Source organism: Ips typographus, linkage group LG2, assembly GCF_016097725.1.
Source record: "Ips typographus isolate SLU linkage group LG2, UJ_Ityp_2.0, whole genome shotgun sequence".
Classification (NCBI taxonomy): Eukaryota; Metazoa; Arthropoda; class Insecta; order Coleoptera; family Curculionidae; genus Ips; species Ips typographus.
In genome coordinates, this window is record NC_138423.1 from 13,413,324 (window position 1) to 13,431,679 (window position 18,356).

Genomic DNA, 18,356 nt, shown 5'->3' on the forward strand with positions numbered 1-18,356 from the left:
TTAACGTTCAAAAATTAGCAAATCGTTTTTCGAGGAACCAGTTTTGCAAGCAGAGGTCACGTTTTTGACGTGCCAATAACGAAACGTTTTACCTGTTTGAGTTTATAGTTTTTTTGGTGTTGGGGATTGGGGATAGCACGCTTGAACGATCAGAATGTACAGGGTGCTGCATTTTCGATGGTTTGACGGGGTACAGAGAAAACGGTAATAGATAGAAAAAAAGTAGCATACGTGTTCTGATCTCTTTTTCTGAGCTGAGATGACTGGCGAAAAGTGGGCGGCGCAAACTTTCTTTTCGAAACTTGGTAATTTTTGAACCTCTTCAGTATTTCAGTTGCTTTTAAAGTTATAAAAAAAGGAAGAACGGTTCCCGGTAGTAGTTTTCATGTACAATCCAATGGCGTAGTCAGTTTTTTTCTATTCTGTTTAGTTTCTGACATATGACAATAAGTTACATTTTTTTAAATGGAACATCCTATATATTTTTACGTCATTTAATTCTGTTGATTTTTACCTATACATAATACAGTTTTTTCATTTTTTCAATAATAATTGTTTTTTGTTTTGACATTAGTGACAGATATCACGTGGGTTTGAAGGATAATTTATCTAGGCAGTCACGTGACCATTGTCAGAGATCATAAATCTCAGAAACACTATATCGAATACTGCAAGAAAACGTTTCTTAATCCTGATTTTTGCAACTTGCTCCAACAAAGGTTTGACAGTTTTGACGTTAGTAACAGTTGTCACGTGATTGAAAATCAACATTTTGCTAGACGATCACGTGACAATCGTAAAAATAACTATCATAAATCTCAGAAACACGTTTTATATCAAATACTGCAAGAAAACGTTTCTAAATCCTGATTTTTGCAACTTTTGAGCATGGTTTGACAGTTTTGACGTTAGTGACAGTTGTCACGTGATTGTAGAACACTATTTAGCTAGACGGTCACGTGACAATCGGCAAAATAACTGTCATAAATCTCAGAAACACGTTTTATATCAAATACTGCAAGAAAACTTTTTTAAATTCTGATTTTTCGAAATTTTGACCATGGTTTGACAGTTTTGACGTTAGTAACAGTTGTCACCTGATTGTAGAACACTATTTAGTTAGACGGTCACGTGACAATTGTCCAAATAACTCTCATAAATCTCAGAAACATGTTTTATATCAAATACTGCAAGAAAACCTTCCTAAACCTTGATTTTTGCAACTTTACTGCACGGTTTGACAGTTTTGACGTTATTGACAGTTGTCACGTGATTTCAGAAGATTATTTAGCTAGACTATGAAGTGACAATTGTCAAAACTGTTAAGTCTCAGGAAATCGTCTTGTTTCGAAAACTATGTTAAAATGTAATTCGTTTGCAAATTCTTGTCTTCTCTAATTCGTTTCAAAATTTTGACAATAGTGATAGACATCACGTAGTTTTAGAGAATAATTTGGAGTAAAAAAAATGACTGTTTTAAGTGCATTTTTAGGATCCTTATTTAATTTCCTATTCAATAAACTGAAAAAGTATATGAAAAGTTTCACAACCAACATAATGGCAATAACGTAATTAAAAACGGTAGATTATATACAAAAACAGAAAAACGGTAGAAGAACTACAAAAACGGTAGATATACCGTTTTAACGGTAGAGCTGGCAACATTGTATGTATCTCCTATGCACCTAACCTAACCCAACAAATACAAAAGCCAATCTATTTACAATTGATACGTCAACGTCATATCAAAAGTCAAAGGTGGAAAATAGAGAGTTTTTTTGTTTTAGATTTACGCTATTAGCGAAACGTTATTGCCTTTATTTTTCTAATCGCACATTTCTTGACTGATTGCTTAATTTATTTTCTTTGTTAGCTTCTAATACTTTATTTAAATCCATATATTAAATGTGAAAAAAGAACAGTGTTTTGTGTTTTTTCTATTTTGGATTTTTGTACTAATAATTGAAAATTTATACGGCAACTAGCCAGGCATTTTGATTTTTAAATTAGCGATTTCTATATGCAAAGAAACTGTGTGTTTGTAAGAAAAAAAAGATATACCGTATAAACCTATTTTGTATTCAAATAGTATAGTATTTGATAATAAATTTAAATAAAGTTTGAATAAAGTTTTTTTCAATTTGATTCCAAAGGCCATTTTTACAGATAAAGATTATGAAGACTAACAAATATTGTATATAAGCCAAGAGAGCAATAAGGAGCACAAAGAAAAATAAACACAAATTAAACCAATGAATAAAAAAAATGTAAACATAGCAGGAAGGAGCAATAGCAAACAAAGTGGGTGACAGAAACAAGGGGGAGGGGGGGAGTAATATGGCGGCCGTCAACTTAATTACTTAATGAATTTAATCTTGTCCACTGTACAACTTAATTTAAATTTGCAAAACTCAACTGTTAAAGAACCACAAACAAACAAAACAAACTAACACTATACTAAAACAAATACAAACAACAAATTTTTGCGGGTTTGAAACTCCAAACTTTCAATGACTGCGTCAATTCAACTGCGCAGTAGGCGAATGCGCAATCAAAGATGGTGGACTTCCGTCCCCCTCGCTTAATGCACAAACGGGTTATAATTTGTATTATTGTTACCTCCTGATACTTGTTCTTTTTACTCATTGAATTAAACATTATCCTTAGTAAACTAACTTTGAATAAATTGACAATTTTGACGTAACTTTTCGTTACGGTATTCATTCCGGTAATTTGTCTTTAAATACCGTGATACGTGTACGCTAATACCGTTAACAAACGAACTTTTAACAGATAACGGAAATACAGAAAAAAGAACTCTCTATTATTACATCCAATAGCAACGCTCAAAGCTAGCTACGTCATACTGCTCGTAAAGTTGATTACTTCATTTAAAATGAAATTCCATAAGCTGCAACTTAGTGTTTTTTCCGTGTCCTAAGGTAGCAAATACTCAAAAAAATGGTTTGATCAAAACAATATTAAGGTTAAACCATCCCTACCGCGGATGTAAATAGAAATAACCCTGTGGGGCTTATCCGCAACTTGCGTATAATAATAATTTTTTTTAAATTTTAGTTCTAGTAGTAACAATTCATTTTTGGACTGTTATAGATAAGAAATAGGTCTAAAATGTACTGTCTCTAAAATCTAATGTACCCGTATTTCTGATTTCGTTTTTTTCCCTTTCTTCACTTTTGGTTTCATGCCTCTTTCACAACAAGCGTAAACAAGTGTCAGTTAACTTTTTTCAACGATATGTATGTTATTAATTTAAATCTGTCAGGAAAAGCAGCATTTAATTGTGATCAAATTGGTATGTTTCACTAAAGTTATCTTATTCATTTACGTTTATATTTATTGTGTTTAGTATAGTTTACGTTCATTGTGAATTAGTCAATGGTACCAAGACAAAGGAGCAGAAAAATGCCACACATTTGTGCTTGCTCTTTAGAATTAGTAAGTTTAGTCTCTAAATTGACAGTCGCTACATCTGGAGTTAAGGGCATCGGTAAAGCAAAACCTCTTATGGGAGATTCAATGCATTTTATGACAATCTTTTAACCCAAATTAAAAAAAAACTAGGCTAGGTATTGCTGTTTTTTAAACGGCATATGAAAGAAGACACTTGCTAGAATGTGCGAAAGTCAATATAATTTTAATAGTACGTAAATTAAAATATTTAGAAGCATTTTATCAAAATGATAAAATTACCATAATTTTCAAGTCACTATTTTTCCTACCTGCAAAACTTTTTTGGTGACAAAAATAACTTTCGCACATTCCCCAAACCGCTATTTAATAAAAAAAAAATCACGTAAATAAGTTAAAAATTAAAGTCGTAATTTGGGTTAAAAGATAGGACTAAAAAATTGCTCGAATTAAGGAGCGGAAATCTTGCATCTTTGTTCCATATCACTCTAGGAGCCTCGTCGCTTAAACAGTAATGTCTGTGTTATCACTGCCGTAGTTTTATCGACAGAAACAAAGAACGAACACTGTTTTTTATACAGGGTGTCTAAAAAGTCTGGAATATTGCAAATATCTCGAAAACTGCTGATTTTATTTTTCTCAAAATTTGCGTCTTGTTAAAGTAAATAACAGCGCATGACGTGAGGGTGAAATGAGGTTCGCAAGTATACAGGGTCAGTCACAAAGTATACCAACTTTCTTAATTCAAACCTAACACACTGTATATTACTTCAGATTTTAAGAGTACTCATAAAGGCCAATTCAACGATATACGATTTTTTTTTTTTTTAATTTTTTTTTTTTTTTTTTTTTGATTTTTTTTTTTTTTTGATTTTTTTTTTTGTACCTACCTATAACAATGATAGGTGTAACAATGACAGCTAACGTCAATATAATGTTAAATTAATTGGCAAATTTTCCTATTACTTAAAATGGTGTTTTAGAGTGAGAAGGAAAAGACTGACATCTTAAGTATCCTTCTCACTCAAAAACACCATTTTCAGTAATAGGAAAATTTGCCAATTAATTTAACATTATATTGACGTTAGCTGTCATTGTTACACCTATCATTGTTATAGGTAGGTACAAAAAAAAAAATCAAAAAAAAAAAAATCGTATATCGTTGAATTGGTCTTTATGAGTACTCTTAAAATCTGAAGTAATATATAGTGTGTTAGGTTTGAATTAAGAAAGTTGGTATACTTTGTGACTGACCCTGTATACTTGCGAACCTCATTTCACCCTCACGTCATGCGCTGTTATTTACTTTAACAAGACGCAAATTTTGAGAAAAATAAAATCAGCACTTTTCGAGATATTTGCAATATTCCAGACTTTTTAGACACCCTGTATATTTTTCTACACGTAGGCCAAGCATCGCGATCGAAAAACGTAAAGTCTTTACCGATCCCCTTAACAATCATTCTACGAAAATACTCTCGGTCAAACCTTTCAGTTTACTTTTCTTTGTTCCCATTATCTTTTTTCTTCTGTTGCGTACTTTTGGTGAAACGATCAAGTTTAAATTGGTATTGAAATGTGTTATTGTCACCATCCAATCAAACCTTCAACCCAAACAACATCACTCTTTAGCTGCATAGAATATGCTTGAAACATCATAATCTAATGCCAGATAGTTATGGTAATTATTCCTGCTGAAAGAGTTATTACATATTAATTTATATTTTATTGATTCAAAAATTCAAGTCGACCACCCTGTATCTCTGTTGTAAATCTTCCGTAATCAATCTAGTGTGTACACTGGTTATGGTCGTATCAAGGCTTACTTCTTTCTTGATTTATAATTGATTAATGATCGACCAAAAAATTCATGTGAACCTAAACCAAACCATTAAACATCATCACATATTACAGTTACGTAAAAACCAAAGGGACTTTTGCCTGTTTGTAAAACATATTATAAATCTTAGACAGTTCAATAAACTGGTTCGAGTTAATTTGGTTTTATTCCATCGGTATGTACAAACGTATAGGCATAAACTATGTAGTGAATGCATAAAGTAGACGAGTACTACCGACAAGTACCCACGCATAACCCTGTAGCAGCAGCAGCATCTATTATTCTATGCAAAGCATCGACTTATCATCAGATAGACAGCGCACACACCCATTTGCATACAACAGTCAGTTGGTCAAATATGACTGCTCTTAAATACCTCTTTGCCTGAAGATCCGTTATTGACATATCGCAGTACTAATTTGCATAAATTCTTCTAGCAATTACTTAGTTTAATTTTATTTTCAGATTCGGGAGAAATGCCGCGAGCTAATTTATGACAATGACACCTTGAAGAAAATAGGCGAGATCTTCCTGGACAATATTAAAAGAGGATTATCCAAAGCGACTCATAGCCAAGCTAAAGTGAAATGTTTCCCCACTTATGTACAGGATTTGCCCGATGGCACCGGTAAGTACCATCAGGGTTAATAATCTTGTCAACAAAACTTTGTGCTGTTGACCTGTAGTTTAGCAATATTTATTCTGCAAATATTGATATTTTGACTACTAATTTAAGCTATTCCCTTATGCAAACTTTTCAGATGTTAAATCAGTTTTGCCACGAGTTCTCTATAAAATTCAATAGGAAAATAAAACCACATTATTGTGTCACTTAGACACGTGAACTAATTAAGAATTTTTTTCCTTGATAATATCGCATACTCAGTTTAATAGTTTCATTCAACCACTAATATGGTATTTAATAGATCATTCAATTTGCACTTAAATGTACTTAAAAGTAGTTTATGTCCTGTACTGGATGTTGCCACTAATCTGTTCAAATAATGATTTGTGGTTGTAATTTACTTATAAATACAATAATTGAGCTAATTACGAGGATAAAATCAAAATAATAGTTGAGGTTTCATAATCAACAGGATGTGATTAACTGAAACCACATATTTTGTGTTATTTATAGAAACTGGGAAATTTTTGGCCCTCGATCTGGGAGGTACCAACTTCAGGGTGCTTTTGATTGAACTCAGTGGAGAACATTTTGAGATGAAATCCAAAATTTTTGCAATTCCTCAACACATTATGCTTGGATCTGGCGAGCAGTTGTTCGATCACATTGCTGAATGTTTGGCCATTTTCGTTAAAGAAGAACAGGTAATTAGATTTAGTTGCTTTGTAGCAGAAAAAATTTCAATTCCAGTGAATATTAGGTTCAGGACGAAACTCTACCATTGGGATTCACATTCAGTTTCCCATTGGCACAAAAGGGGCTCACAGTGGGCATACTCGAATGTTGGACCAAAGGTTTCAACTGTTCTAACGTTGTGGGGAATGATGTAGTCCAAATGTTGAACGAGGCAATTGCAAGGAGAGGCGTAAGTTTTTTTTCCATTCGTTTAGTACCAACCAGTCAGTCATATGTCAGTGATAAAAGGCAAATTCTAGTTTTTGTCCACTTTCAGGATATACGCGTTAAAACAAAAGCGGTAATAAACGACAGTACCGGTACACTAGTGTCATGTACTTGGAAAAAACAAAATACTAGAATAGGAATGATTGTTGGTGAGTTAGGAGACTACAAACTCACCATATCATGACTGTTAATGATAAAGTCACCTTAAGGTCGTTAATAAGCATGAATTACTACTAATTAAAGGTCATTAATAGCCGATTGTACCAACTTATTTAAGGCTAACTAAGTTGAGTTTAGAATGTGACAGATAGAAACGTGCCAAGTGTTCAATCACAACCTAAACTGTCACTAAACAGTGCAATCGGCCAAAGGGGATCGTTTTGGGGTAATAATACATATCAATCGCCGTAAGGGAAAAGTCATATTCTAAACGTTTTCCATACAATTTTTGATAATTGCATGTATGTACAATGAAAATAGAAAAATTTCACAGTCAATACCGGACGGTCCATATAAATCACGGTTTATTAACACACAACTTTAAGGAATTCAATTTAACCAAGAATGAAGAGAAATCAATAAATTAAATTAAATCACAGAAGAAAATTAATTTCAAAAATTAGAAATATGTATTGATTATTGAAAGGCAAACTTCGATGATTATATGGTTATTTTCGTAGTAACAAAGTAATACAGGATATCTGAAATATTTTGGGAGGTTAAGTTTGGGAATAAGTAAAAATCCTAAAAATGCGTCTTAATAGTAGTTCTTAAATCCCTTCAAAGAAAAAAAAACGTTGAAAATGGTTTTTATCAATACTTTCGAAACAGTTTTGCACTAAAATTACAAAGTGTACTTTAGAAGTTGGAAACTTTGTTAACCAATTGCAGGTTTTTATCAGAGACATAATATACTGCAGGATATCGCCTACGTAAGTATTGTGCTAAATTGTTGTAGATTTGATATTTCCTATTTTTTATATCAAATTACTGAATAATAATCTTTAATTATTGAGAAAATAATAGTTATTTATGTAACCAGTTACGAAAAGATCGATTTTGTGTAACGAATGAATGTTTGTAGGGCGAGCGCAGCGAGGTCCTACAATTTGAATGAGTTACACAATAAGACATTTTCGAAACGTGTTGCATACATAATTTTTTCTAATTTTGACCAAAAAGTGGTAAAAACCATCTTTTAAAGTGATTTAACAAAAATGATAAGTGATACTTTATGTAACTAGTTACATAAAGTAAAACGTTTTGTCACTCTAATCAGTTTTGAAAAGTGTCACTTTATATGCCATAATTAGAAAAAAAGAATTTTATGGCACATTGTAAAACTATACTGAATTCTATAATTTTAGTGGAAAACCTCATTCGGGAATTTCTTCAATTTGAAACAAATTCCATTTTTAGGGTTTTTCCTTTGAATAGGTTTTAACGCCCTTCATTTGGAATCATTTGTTGGAATATGTCATTTTTTGAAATGTTTTGATGTGTTCCGGATCCTCTTGTACAAATAAATAATACAAAATATAAAAACCACATGCCCAATTATGTATTAATTGTGATATAAAATCATTTTCCTTTCTGAGCCACCACTTATAGAATTAGGAAGTGGTGGAAGAGACTCAAAAAAGTATCAAAAACCAGATAAAATGGCTGTTACGTCATCAAGTGAATATCTTGTTTGTGACATACATATAATTTGAGCGCGTCTAAATTTCGGAAAACTGTGAAAGACTAAGGTTTCGTAGATATTACAACTGTCCAAGTCTATCTCCGTTGTAGTGAAACAATAATAAGAAAGAAGAAGAACAGAATATGCAGAGTGGTCTACCACAAACCGCCGCGATCCATTATAGAAAAACCGTAATGACCATATTTCTGAAAATTTGGTAGTATACCGAAGTCGAAGGGCAGTTCATCTTCGTTTCTGAGATATTTGCCATTTTGTGTAAAATTTTACTTTCCTGTAATTTATTACATCCGCGTTAAACTCTTCCAAATAATTTTGATATTTCAGTGTCTTATGCCTGTTTCCCCGACAGTTCCTGATTTTAAGTACAACTTAAGCTAGATCAGGTACAAAATAACACAGCCTAAACTAAACTTATCTAAGCTGTCCTTAAACTCAACTTAGCCAAGGTCGGGAAAACAGGCATTACTGTCTGATTCATTTTCTTCTAACTGAAAAACTAACAGAATCATGGTAAATTCCACATGGGCCACACAAGCGTAAACCACAGCGCTGTTTGTAATTTGTGATTGGTCAACTATCCACTTTGTAGAGATTTACACAATTACTGCCTATGTGAACATTGGTATAAAATCCCACATAACAAATAAAGTATATTCATGTGAAAATACATGCCCCGCATATGAATTTGAGAATATGCCTGGCATATACCACCCGGGTGCTGTACAAATTTAACTTTTTAAATATTCCAATAAGTATATGCCAGGGGTCTGAGAAGTGAAAACTGGTCTCTATAGTATAGTTTATTATAAATGGAAAATAGTTACAAGATATACCACACTATTTCAAACTGAATGATTAAATGAGAATAATGAAAATATAGTATAAACTATAAATGGATATAAGAAAAGCAAAATATTAATGTCTTATTTTGAAACCTTACATTTTCATTCAGCCGTTGAGCTAATTCAAGCACAAGAAGATTACAACGCGTAAACCAAACAAAAATTAGTGAAATTACAAAAAAAATACAATTTTGAAATACCCGCCCACATCAATGTTATTTTTAGATTCCTGAGAAACATGCCTGGCACATGAAATAAAGGGACAAAGTAATATGCCAGGCACGTATTGGGAATATACTTTCATATACTGGGCACATATCTGGCATATATTTGAGAATATACTCCTGCCTGAAAGTAACTGCCAGGCATACAATTTTGCTATGTGGGATACACTACGACAGGATTTTCTAACTTTCTGGGTATAATTTTGACAGCTGTAATATTTATGCCTGTTTCCCCGACTCTTTCAAGTCAATTTTAAGTACGACACTAAGTTGAGGTTTGAATGTGACAGATCAGGTGCAAAATAACACTGCTTAAACTAAACTTATCTGTCCTTAAACTCAACTTAGCCAATGTTGGGGAAACGGACATTAAGTGTCTAGTAAAGAGGTCAGTTTAATCTGTACGAAACGTGACAACTGTAAAATGCGTTTCATAAAGCTAAAACGTATATGCAAAGTGAAGCAGAAAAAGTTATTCAAATTAATGTTATATTAAATACAAAATATTTCAGATGAAGTTAAAAAAACATATTTTCAACAAAGGTACAAAATGAAGTCATTTTTAAAATTCATTAATTATATTTCAGGACGTTCATATAGACGTAATGGCGGTATTAAATGACTCGACGGGTACGCTAATGTCATGCGCTTGGCTTAACAAAAATTGCAGAATTGGCATCATTGTTGGTGAGTTTCGGATGCTGCAAATCGTAATAACAAATTGTTGTAAAAAAACTTTGTGAATGTTTAATCTGGATGCATAAATTGGCATGACATTAGATGTAGCGGTATTATTAACGGTATGGTTCGGTTAAGGGACTATGAGTATGATTAATCTAAACTAAATTACAAATAAATGCGTTAAAATCTAAATATTTCCTTTACAAAACTGATGCACTGTTCACATATCTACACTTTCTATCAAAGTTTTCTTATTAAAAGTGATCCCAATCAATATCAATAAGAGTTTTTTAATGTAACTTATGTGTCTGAATGATAAATACTTAATAAGTGTTTTTTGCAAACTAAACTGCTCGTCAAAAAGAATGGGACAGCAAAATTTTTGCTCTTTTTTGAGCGGCTGCTTCTTCAAATTGGTTTACTTGATTCTAATAATTTTTTTGAGGATTAAAAGGTATTTTCTTCATCTTTCTTTTGACCTAAATGATCTTTTTGAAAGGTGCCACGGATCCGAGTATACAGGGTGTGACTGAGGTGTAGTCAAAAAATGAAAAATTCGGTCTAACGCCATTTCTCGCAAAAAAAATGTTTACGTTTTACAATTGCCTTAATCGAGTCTTGCGGTCAATATCTCTAAACGTTTTCGCCAGTTTGGCGATTAAAGGCCGTTTACAAAATTTATTGCAAAATTTTTTAAATGTGGTTACTTTTGATTCTCTTGTTTAAAATTAAACAATTTCTTTAGATCTTTTGTGGAAGAAGAGCGGGATTAGCAAGTTTACACTTAAAACTACCCAATTTAAGTAAAAAACATACACTGCGGGATACAGGGTGACCCAAAAAAAAATTTGAAAAGAAAATCATATGTTTTACCATAAATCTTAGCATGTTCAGTCATTTTAATGGAAAATAATGATATTGGATAGAGAAGCACACTATTTGTTTAGTAATCCAATTCATATCTCTAGTCGTTTTCGCCAGTTTGGCGATTAAGGGGCGTTTACGATATTTACTAATTTAAAAAAAAAAAATGGTTCTTTTTAATTCTCTTGTTTTAAATTCGAAAGTATTGAACTTAACACAAGATTAGCAAAATTACATTTCAATTCACCCATTTTAGGTGAACATTTATAAACCGCGAACCTTTATAAACAGAGTGGGTTAAAAAATCATACAAAAGATAAATCAAATGTTTTACCATACAAATAAAACATGTATCTTTATTCGGTAAATTTAATCGAAAATAATGGTTTTTAATTTTAAAAAAACGAAGTCCACAACATTCATATCCGATGACTTTGCGGGCTACAAACCCATTTGTTCTTAATACCTTGTCGGTCCCCCAGCAGTTTGTTGCAACTCCGCAACCCTTCTTGGCATGCTTCCACTCTTTTATTGCGATAAAATTTTGGGGAATTGCCTCCCATTCAACCGTCACCATTTCTGCCAACTCAGTCAAATTTTGAAATTCATGCTCTGAGCCATTTATTCTCAATTTCATTCTACTCCATACGTGCTCTATTACGTTCATATCCGGTATCCTTGCAGGCCACTCCATTCGTTCGATGTTGTTCTCTCTCAAAATTTCTTGTACGATTCTGGCTCGATGTGGACGAGCATTGTCGTCAATTAAGATAAAACCGTTCCCAAAGTTTCGAGAAAAGGGAACAACGATATCACGTATACACATATCCCTGTACCTCTGCGCATTCATACTATCCTCAATCAAAATGACTAAATCTGTTCTTCCATTCCTCATAATCCCGCCTCAAACTGTAATTCCACCTCCCCCAAAAGGAACCCTAACATCTATGCATTCTTCCATATATCGTTTATTTATTTCTCTCCATACCAATAATCGCCCGTCAGATTCATACAAATTGAATTCTGTATGAATGCAGTTTATAAGTTTTTACTTAAATTGGGTAGTTTTAAGTGTAATTTTTCTAATCTCGTATTTCATACGAAAAAGATCTAAAGAAATAAATTGTTAAATTTAAAACAAGGGAATTAAAAATAACTTTTTCATTTTTTGACTACACCTCAGTCACACCCTGTATACTCGAATCCGTGGCACCTTTCAAAAAGATCATTTAGGTCAAAAGAAAGAGGAAGAAAATACCTTTTAATCCTCAAAAAAATTATTAGAATCAAGTAAATCAATTTGAAGAAGCAGCCGCTCAAAAAAGAGCAAAAATTTTGCTGTCCCATTCTTTTTGACGAGCAGTTTATATTGGCACAGGAAATCTTATTAGTAAATGTGGTTCTGCTATAAAAAATAAACTAAACTACATTTAGGTAGCAAATGTTGAAGCAAATATCCGTTCACTAAGAAATATATGAGAATTAAACTTGTTGATATTAATTGGGAGCGGCTAGCACGTTTCGAGCTTATTGCATGAGCTTCATTCTTTCTTCTAGGACGTTAAAATCGAGGTGTGCGCCATCTTGAATGATACGACGGGAACCCTCATGTCGTGTGCATGGAAAAACCGCGACTGTAGAATCGGACTAATTGTTGGTAGGTGGCCAGTTTTGTTAACCTTTAGTATTTAGTCGGTGCTGTGCTTTTGTGGGATTAGATTCAGATTTAGTACATCTCAGTAGCGTTGGCTTGCACGTTTAAAGCTTTATCAAGCTTTAACTTTTTGGATTAACTAAAAGTGCCGTTTCAACCTAACAGGAACGGGTAACAACGGATGTTACGTGGAAAAGCAGAAGAACGCAGAACTATTCGACGACGTCGATAATGGATCTGGAAAGGTTATAATTAACTTGGAAATGGGTGCTTTTGGTGATGATGGATGTTTGGATTTCGTGCGATCTGAGTATGATAGGGAAGTTGACAGAAACTCCATCAATCCTGGAAAGCAATTGTAAGTGGAAACTTCCTCGTTGTAACAATATAAGATTTAGTGTGGTTTTTCCCAGGCTGGAAAAGATGATTTCCGGAATGTATATGGGCGAATTAGTGAGGTTAGCTCTAGAACGATTTACCAAAGAGGGACTACTTTTCGGCGGCAAAGGTTCCGACCTGTTATTCGAAAGATCGCGGTTCTACACCAAATACGTGTCGGAGATCGAGAGCGATGAACCCGGAATGTTCACCAACCAAAAGGAAATTCTTGAAGAATTAGGTACGAACCAACCTTTAATATGTTTCTTTGTCATTATTGATTGTTGAATTGACAGGACTGAAACACGCGACAGAGCAGGACTACGTCAACGTTCGGTTTATTTGCGAATGCATCAGCAGGAGGGCAGCACATTTGGCTTCGACCACCATTACCACGATGCTTCACAAAATGGACGAAAAGAAAGTCACCGTGGGCGTGGACGGATCTGTGTACCGTTACCATCCGCACTTCCGTAACTTGATGATGGAGAAAATTAAGGAGTTGTGCGACCCTAGCATCGAAGTAAGTTACGCACTCATTTTTATAAATTACGTAGGTACAAGAGTAAGTATAGTAGAAGGCAATATATCGGCCGATGCACGTCATTGACGTTTATGCGCCTCGTTGCCAGATGTTTAGTTTTTTCATTAAAACACGAACTTTACATAAATTTTGTTTTTATTTACTTCTTATATAGAAGTTGACGCAGTTTTTTAACAGAGAATTTTGAATAACAATATTAGTCAATATTGAGTTTTTTTGTCTCTCTCTGTAAGCAGTTTTTAGTCAAGTCATCAACAACCAAAACAAAAACAGGAAACGGTCGACTAGCAATCTGGCAACAACGCACACAACTCGTTAAACGTCGAGATCGAGAAGGTCACGTTTGTGTCAAAATTGCGTTCAGTTAATAAGCGCGTGTTAGAAAGAGAGCGCTACAGGTCGCAACTAGTCGCTAAGCAATACGAATGCATTTTCAAAACGTCAAACTCACTGATGACGTGCATCTCTCCCATTAGTGCCCTGGACCATAGTTGCGTAAATTGGTTTGTGAATGGTCAATAAATAGCAGCACGCTAAAAGCTGTTTTTTGACTTAGCATTGTAGGCAAATTTTTAGTCGAATTTTGTCGCTAATATTACATATACAGAGTGTCCAAAGTTGGGGCATTCCTTTCATCTGCGAATAGGACTTTAAAAAATAATGTTTTTTTTGTTTGGCGCTTTTCAGAAATATCATCAATAACGAACATACAGGGTGTCAAAGTTTTATTGAAAAATACAAACATTTTATGATTTTGGGTGTTTCTGAGAATTATGACAATAATATTGCCAAATGTCACGTGACCGTCTAGCTAAATAGTGTTCTACAATCACGTGACAACTGTCACTAACGTCAAAACTGTCAAACCCTGCTGTAAAGTTGCAAAAATCAGGATTTAGAAACGTTTCCTTGCAATATTTGATATAAAACGTATTTCTGAGATTTATGACAGTTATTTTGCCAATTAACACGTGACCGTCTAGCTAAATAGTGTTCTACAATCACGTGACAACTGTCACTAACGTCAAAACTGTGAAACCATGCTCTAAAGTTGCAAAAATCAGCATTTCGAAACGTTTTCTTGCGCTATTTGGAATAAAACGTGTTTCTGAGAATTATGACAGTTATTTGGCAATTTTCACGTGACCGTCTAGCTAAATAGTGTTCTACAATCACGTGACAACTGTCACTAATGTCAAAAATGTCAAACCATGCTCAAAAATTGCAAAAATCGGGATTTAGAAATGTTTTCTTGCAGTATTTGATATAAAACGTGTTTCTGAGATTTATGACAGTTATTTTGCCAATTGTCACGTGACCGACTGGCTAAATAGTGTTCTACAATCACGTGCCCTGTCACTAACGTCAAAACTATCAAACCATGCTCAAAAATTGCAAAAATTAGGATTTAAAAACGTTTTCTTGCAGTATTTGATATAAAACGTGTTTCTGAGAATTATGACAGCTATTTTGACAATTATCACGTGACCGTCTAGTTAAATGGTGTTTTACAGTCACGTGACAACTCTCACTAACGTCAAAACTGTCAAACCATGGTCTAAAGTTGCAAAAAATCAGGATTTAGAAACGTTTTCTTGCAGTATTCGATATAAAACGTGTTTCTGAGAATTATGACAGCTATTTTGACAATTATCACGTGACCGTCTAGTTAAATGGTGTTTTACAGTCACGTGACAACTCTCACTAACGTCAAAACTGTCAAACCATGCTCTAAAGTTGCAAAAATCAGGATTTAGAAACGTTTTCTTGCAGTATTCGATATAAAGAGTGTTTTTCAGATTTATAACAGTTATTTTGCCAATTGTCACGTGACCGTCTAGCTAAATAGTGTTCTACAATCACGTGACCTGTCACTAACGTCAAAACTATCAAACCATGCTCAAAAATTGCAAAAATTAGGATTTAAAAACGTTTTCTTGCCGTATTTGATATAAAACGTGTTTCTGAGATTTATGACAGTTATTTTGCCAATTATCACGTCACCGTCTAGCTAAATAGTGTTCTACAACCACGTGACAACTGTCACTAACGTCGAAACTGTCAAAACATGCTCTAAAGTTGCAAAAAATCAGGATTTAGAAAAGTTTTCTTGTAGTATTCAATATAAAGTGTTTTTGAGATTTATGATTTTTGACAATGGTCACGTCACTGCCTAGCTAAATTATCCTTTAAACTCACGTGATATCTGTGACTAATGTCAAAACTCAAAAAACATTTATTAATAAAAAAAATAAAAAAACTGTATTTTTGAAGTATGGTTTTTATAGCAAGAATCAGTGGGTACGTTCCCGACGTCAGCGGCTTAGAGGTTAAGTAAGCGGTCCTATTTAGTTTGTTATGACTGCTTACTTAGCTTCTAAGCTGCTGACGTCGGATGAACGTACACAATGATTAAAATTTTTGACAATTATTAAAAGACTCCCTGCATAATAATGTAAAATGAATGAATTTGTTTTGATCTACCGTTTTTTGACTGATTATTCTACCGCCTTTATAAATATTTTGACTTGGCAACACTGTGTATCAACAATAATTATGGTGTCGTCTGCATACCGAATATTGTTAATAAGTGTTCCAATAACCTTTACTCCCGTTGGTGCTTTCTCCAGTGCTCTTAGAATGATTTCTTAGGAATAAAGATTAAATAATAGCGGCAATGGGGTCATCAACTATAGTCCAATTTTCGTCGTTCAAAACATTAATATTGTAATGTTTCCTGTTTAAAAATTTGTTAACAAACGGGATTAAATGTATATAGGGTGAAACAAACAAATAAAATTTTTATTGTCATGTTTCTTAGGTTTAAATGCTTCTAAAGCCGAAAACAAAAAATACGTGTTAAATATTTTTTAATTAAAAAAAAATTGGTTGATGACCCTATAGCATACATCCTTGTCTTACACAAGGCTTCTCATGTTTTCATTGCATTCATTGTTCTAATTTTTAGTATTTCATTTTTTGATTTGATCTGGAATTATTATTGTATTCTCTTTTTCAGTTTGATCTGATGCTGTCCGAAGATGGTTCCGGTAGGGGTGCCGCTTTGGTAGCCGCGGTGGCCGCCCGCCAAAAGAAAAAGACCCTAGCTACATGAATAGGAAACCGCACCGATTGTACATATAATAGGAACGGCAACAGATAGCCCTTAAGATAATTTTATTATTTTGTTGTGTAGAAAAAATTGTGTGAAAGCGCCGAGTTCGTTTTAGGGCCAGCCGCGACTGTTAATTATACTTTTAAACCGGGCCTTTCGTTCCTAGAGACTGTTTTGTTAGTATAGATAGATTAATATATCGAGCAGTCTACCGTGTATTTCTCACGAGCTGTAGCTCACTCTCGGTGTAGCACGATACTCGTAATTTCTTTTTCGTTAAATTCTGCTCAAATTCAGCTCGTCAGCTGTGTACATTTTGGTTTAGATCCATCCACTAATGATTGTTATTTGTCCTGTTTTGTTTAACGTAGTGATTGCCTTATTTTTATTGTTTTGATGATCAGCGACGTGAGATGAGTAGATTTTATTTCCCTTTTGAAATTAAATTTACTTAAAAAGATAAACTATATTTTTATATCATAAAGATGAATACTTAATTTATTGTTGAATTGTTTATATTGCTTACGTAATGTTTTTTTAGCAGTTTTGGTCACTTCCCATTGCCTTTATTATTTTAGACACTTAAATTATATGAATCTGCTTATGTTGCTGTAGTGTTTTAAGACATTTTTTTATATTCTGACATGCCTGAGCGGTATAATAACTGTGAGGTCATCCTTAACATGGTTTTCACTTACTCAAAATACACTCTCTGATGAGTGAGTTCCATTTACTTATCTTTACAGGCGTTATGATATACTTAACAATAGTTTTATAGAGATAATGTAAGGCAATGTTTTTATATAAGAAATCTTTATTACCGTCGTAATTAATAAAATATTGAATGATGCTAAAATGGTTTTTTTGTACTTCCGGGCGTAAAAGTGTACTTTAGTAAAATAGCACTATTACGCCCATGGGCTTAAAATTAAAAATTATAAATAAATAATAAATATAATTGGATATTTATTACAACGAATATTCTTGGAATCTTCGTTTTTGTTTGATGCAGTTGTACCAAAATAGATGAGTCCATAATGGTAACATCACAAAATGGTAAATTCGTCAACTCCTCTCTTCTGCAAGCTCCTGCAATCCCGAAGCTTATAACAACCTTATGGAGCAAAAAGCTTTCATCTGGAGCAGTTGCAAAAAATCTTTGGATTTCCTCCCTCGTTAAGATACTGGACTTCTTCGGAATATATCCTTCCGAACGTCGTTTTAGAAATGCGATCACTTTCGGGAACTTACTGATGTCGATGTCTCTATAAACAATTATTGTCGACTTCAACATTGAGTAGACTGACCATAACGTTGAAGGATTCAAAATCTGGGTGCTTTCATTGAAATAAACCAACACAGCAGCACTTTCGTTTATGAACGTCACTTGCCTTTAGATGACTGAACAATATTATTTATATTTTAATATGATACGAATGAAAACTCTAAATACCGGACTGCACTGCCTTTTCCACAAGTACGGAAGCTA

At 33.5% G+C, this 18,356-nt stretch overlaps 1 protein-coding gene across 7 annotated transcripts in view; it reads left to right on the plus strand.

Moving 5' to 3' along the window:
* The window catches only part of Hex-A (Hexokinase A), a 55,696-nt gene extending 37,973 nt beyond the window's left edge, over positions 1 to 17,723 (plus strand). For 5 of the 7 annotated variants that reach the window (XM_081996225.1, XM_081996219.1, XM_081996223.1 and 2 more), the window contains exons 2-9: positions 5,738 to 5,900; positions 6,411 to 6,601; positions 6,658 to 6,822; positions 12,734 to 12,833; positions 12,996 to 13,188; positions 13,244 to 13,449; positions 13,505 to 13,731; positions 16,772 to 17,723. In XM_081996225.1, coding sequence (XP_081852351.1) covers positions 5,738 to 5,900; positions 6,411 to 6,601; positions 6,658 to 6,822; positions 12,734 to 12,833; positions 12,996 to 13,188; positions 13,244 to 13,449; positions 13,505 to 13,731; positions 16,772 to 16,867 — 1,341 coding nt within the window. In that variant the 3' untranslated portion in view covers positions 16,868 to 17,723. Of the gene's footprint in view, positions 1 to 5,737; positions 5,901 to 6,410; positions 6,602 to 6,657; positions 6,823 to 6,909; positions 7,010 to 10,218; positions 10,319 to 12,733; positions 12,834 to 12,995; positions 13,189 to 13,243; positions 13,450 to 13,504; positions 13,732 to 16,771 lie in introns of all 7 variants that reach the window. The other 2 variants (XM_081996221.1, XM_081996220.1) reach the window with 2 other exon arrangements.
* The last annotated feature ends 633 nt before the right edge of the window (positions 17,724 to 18,356 follow it).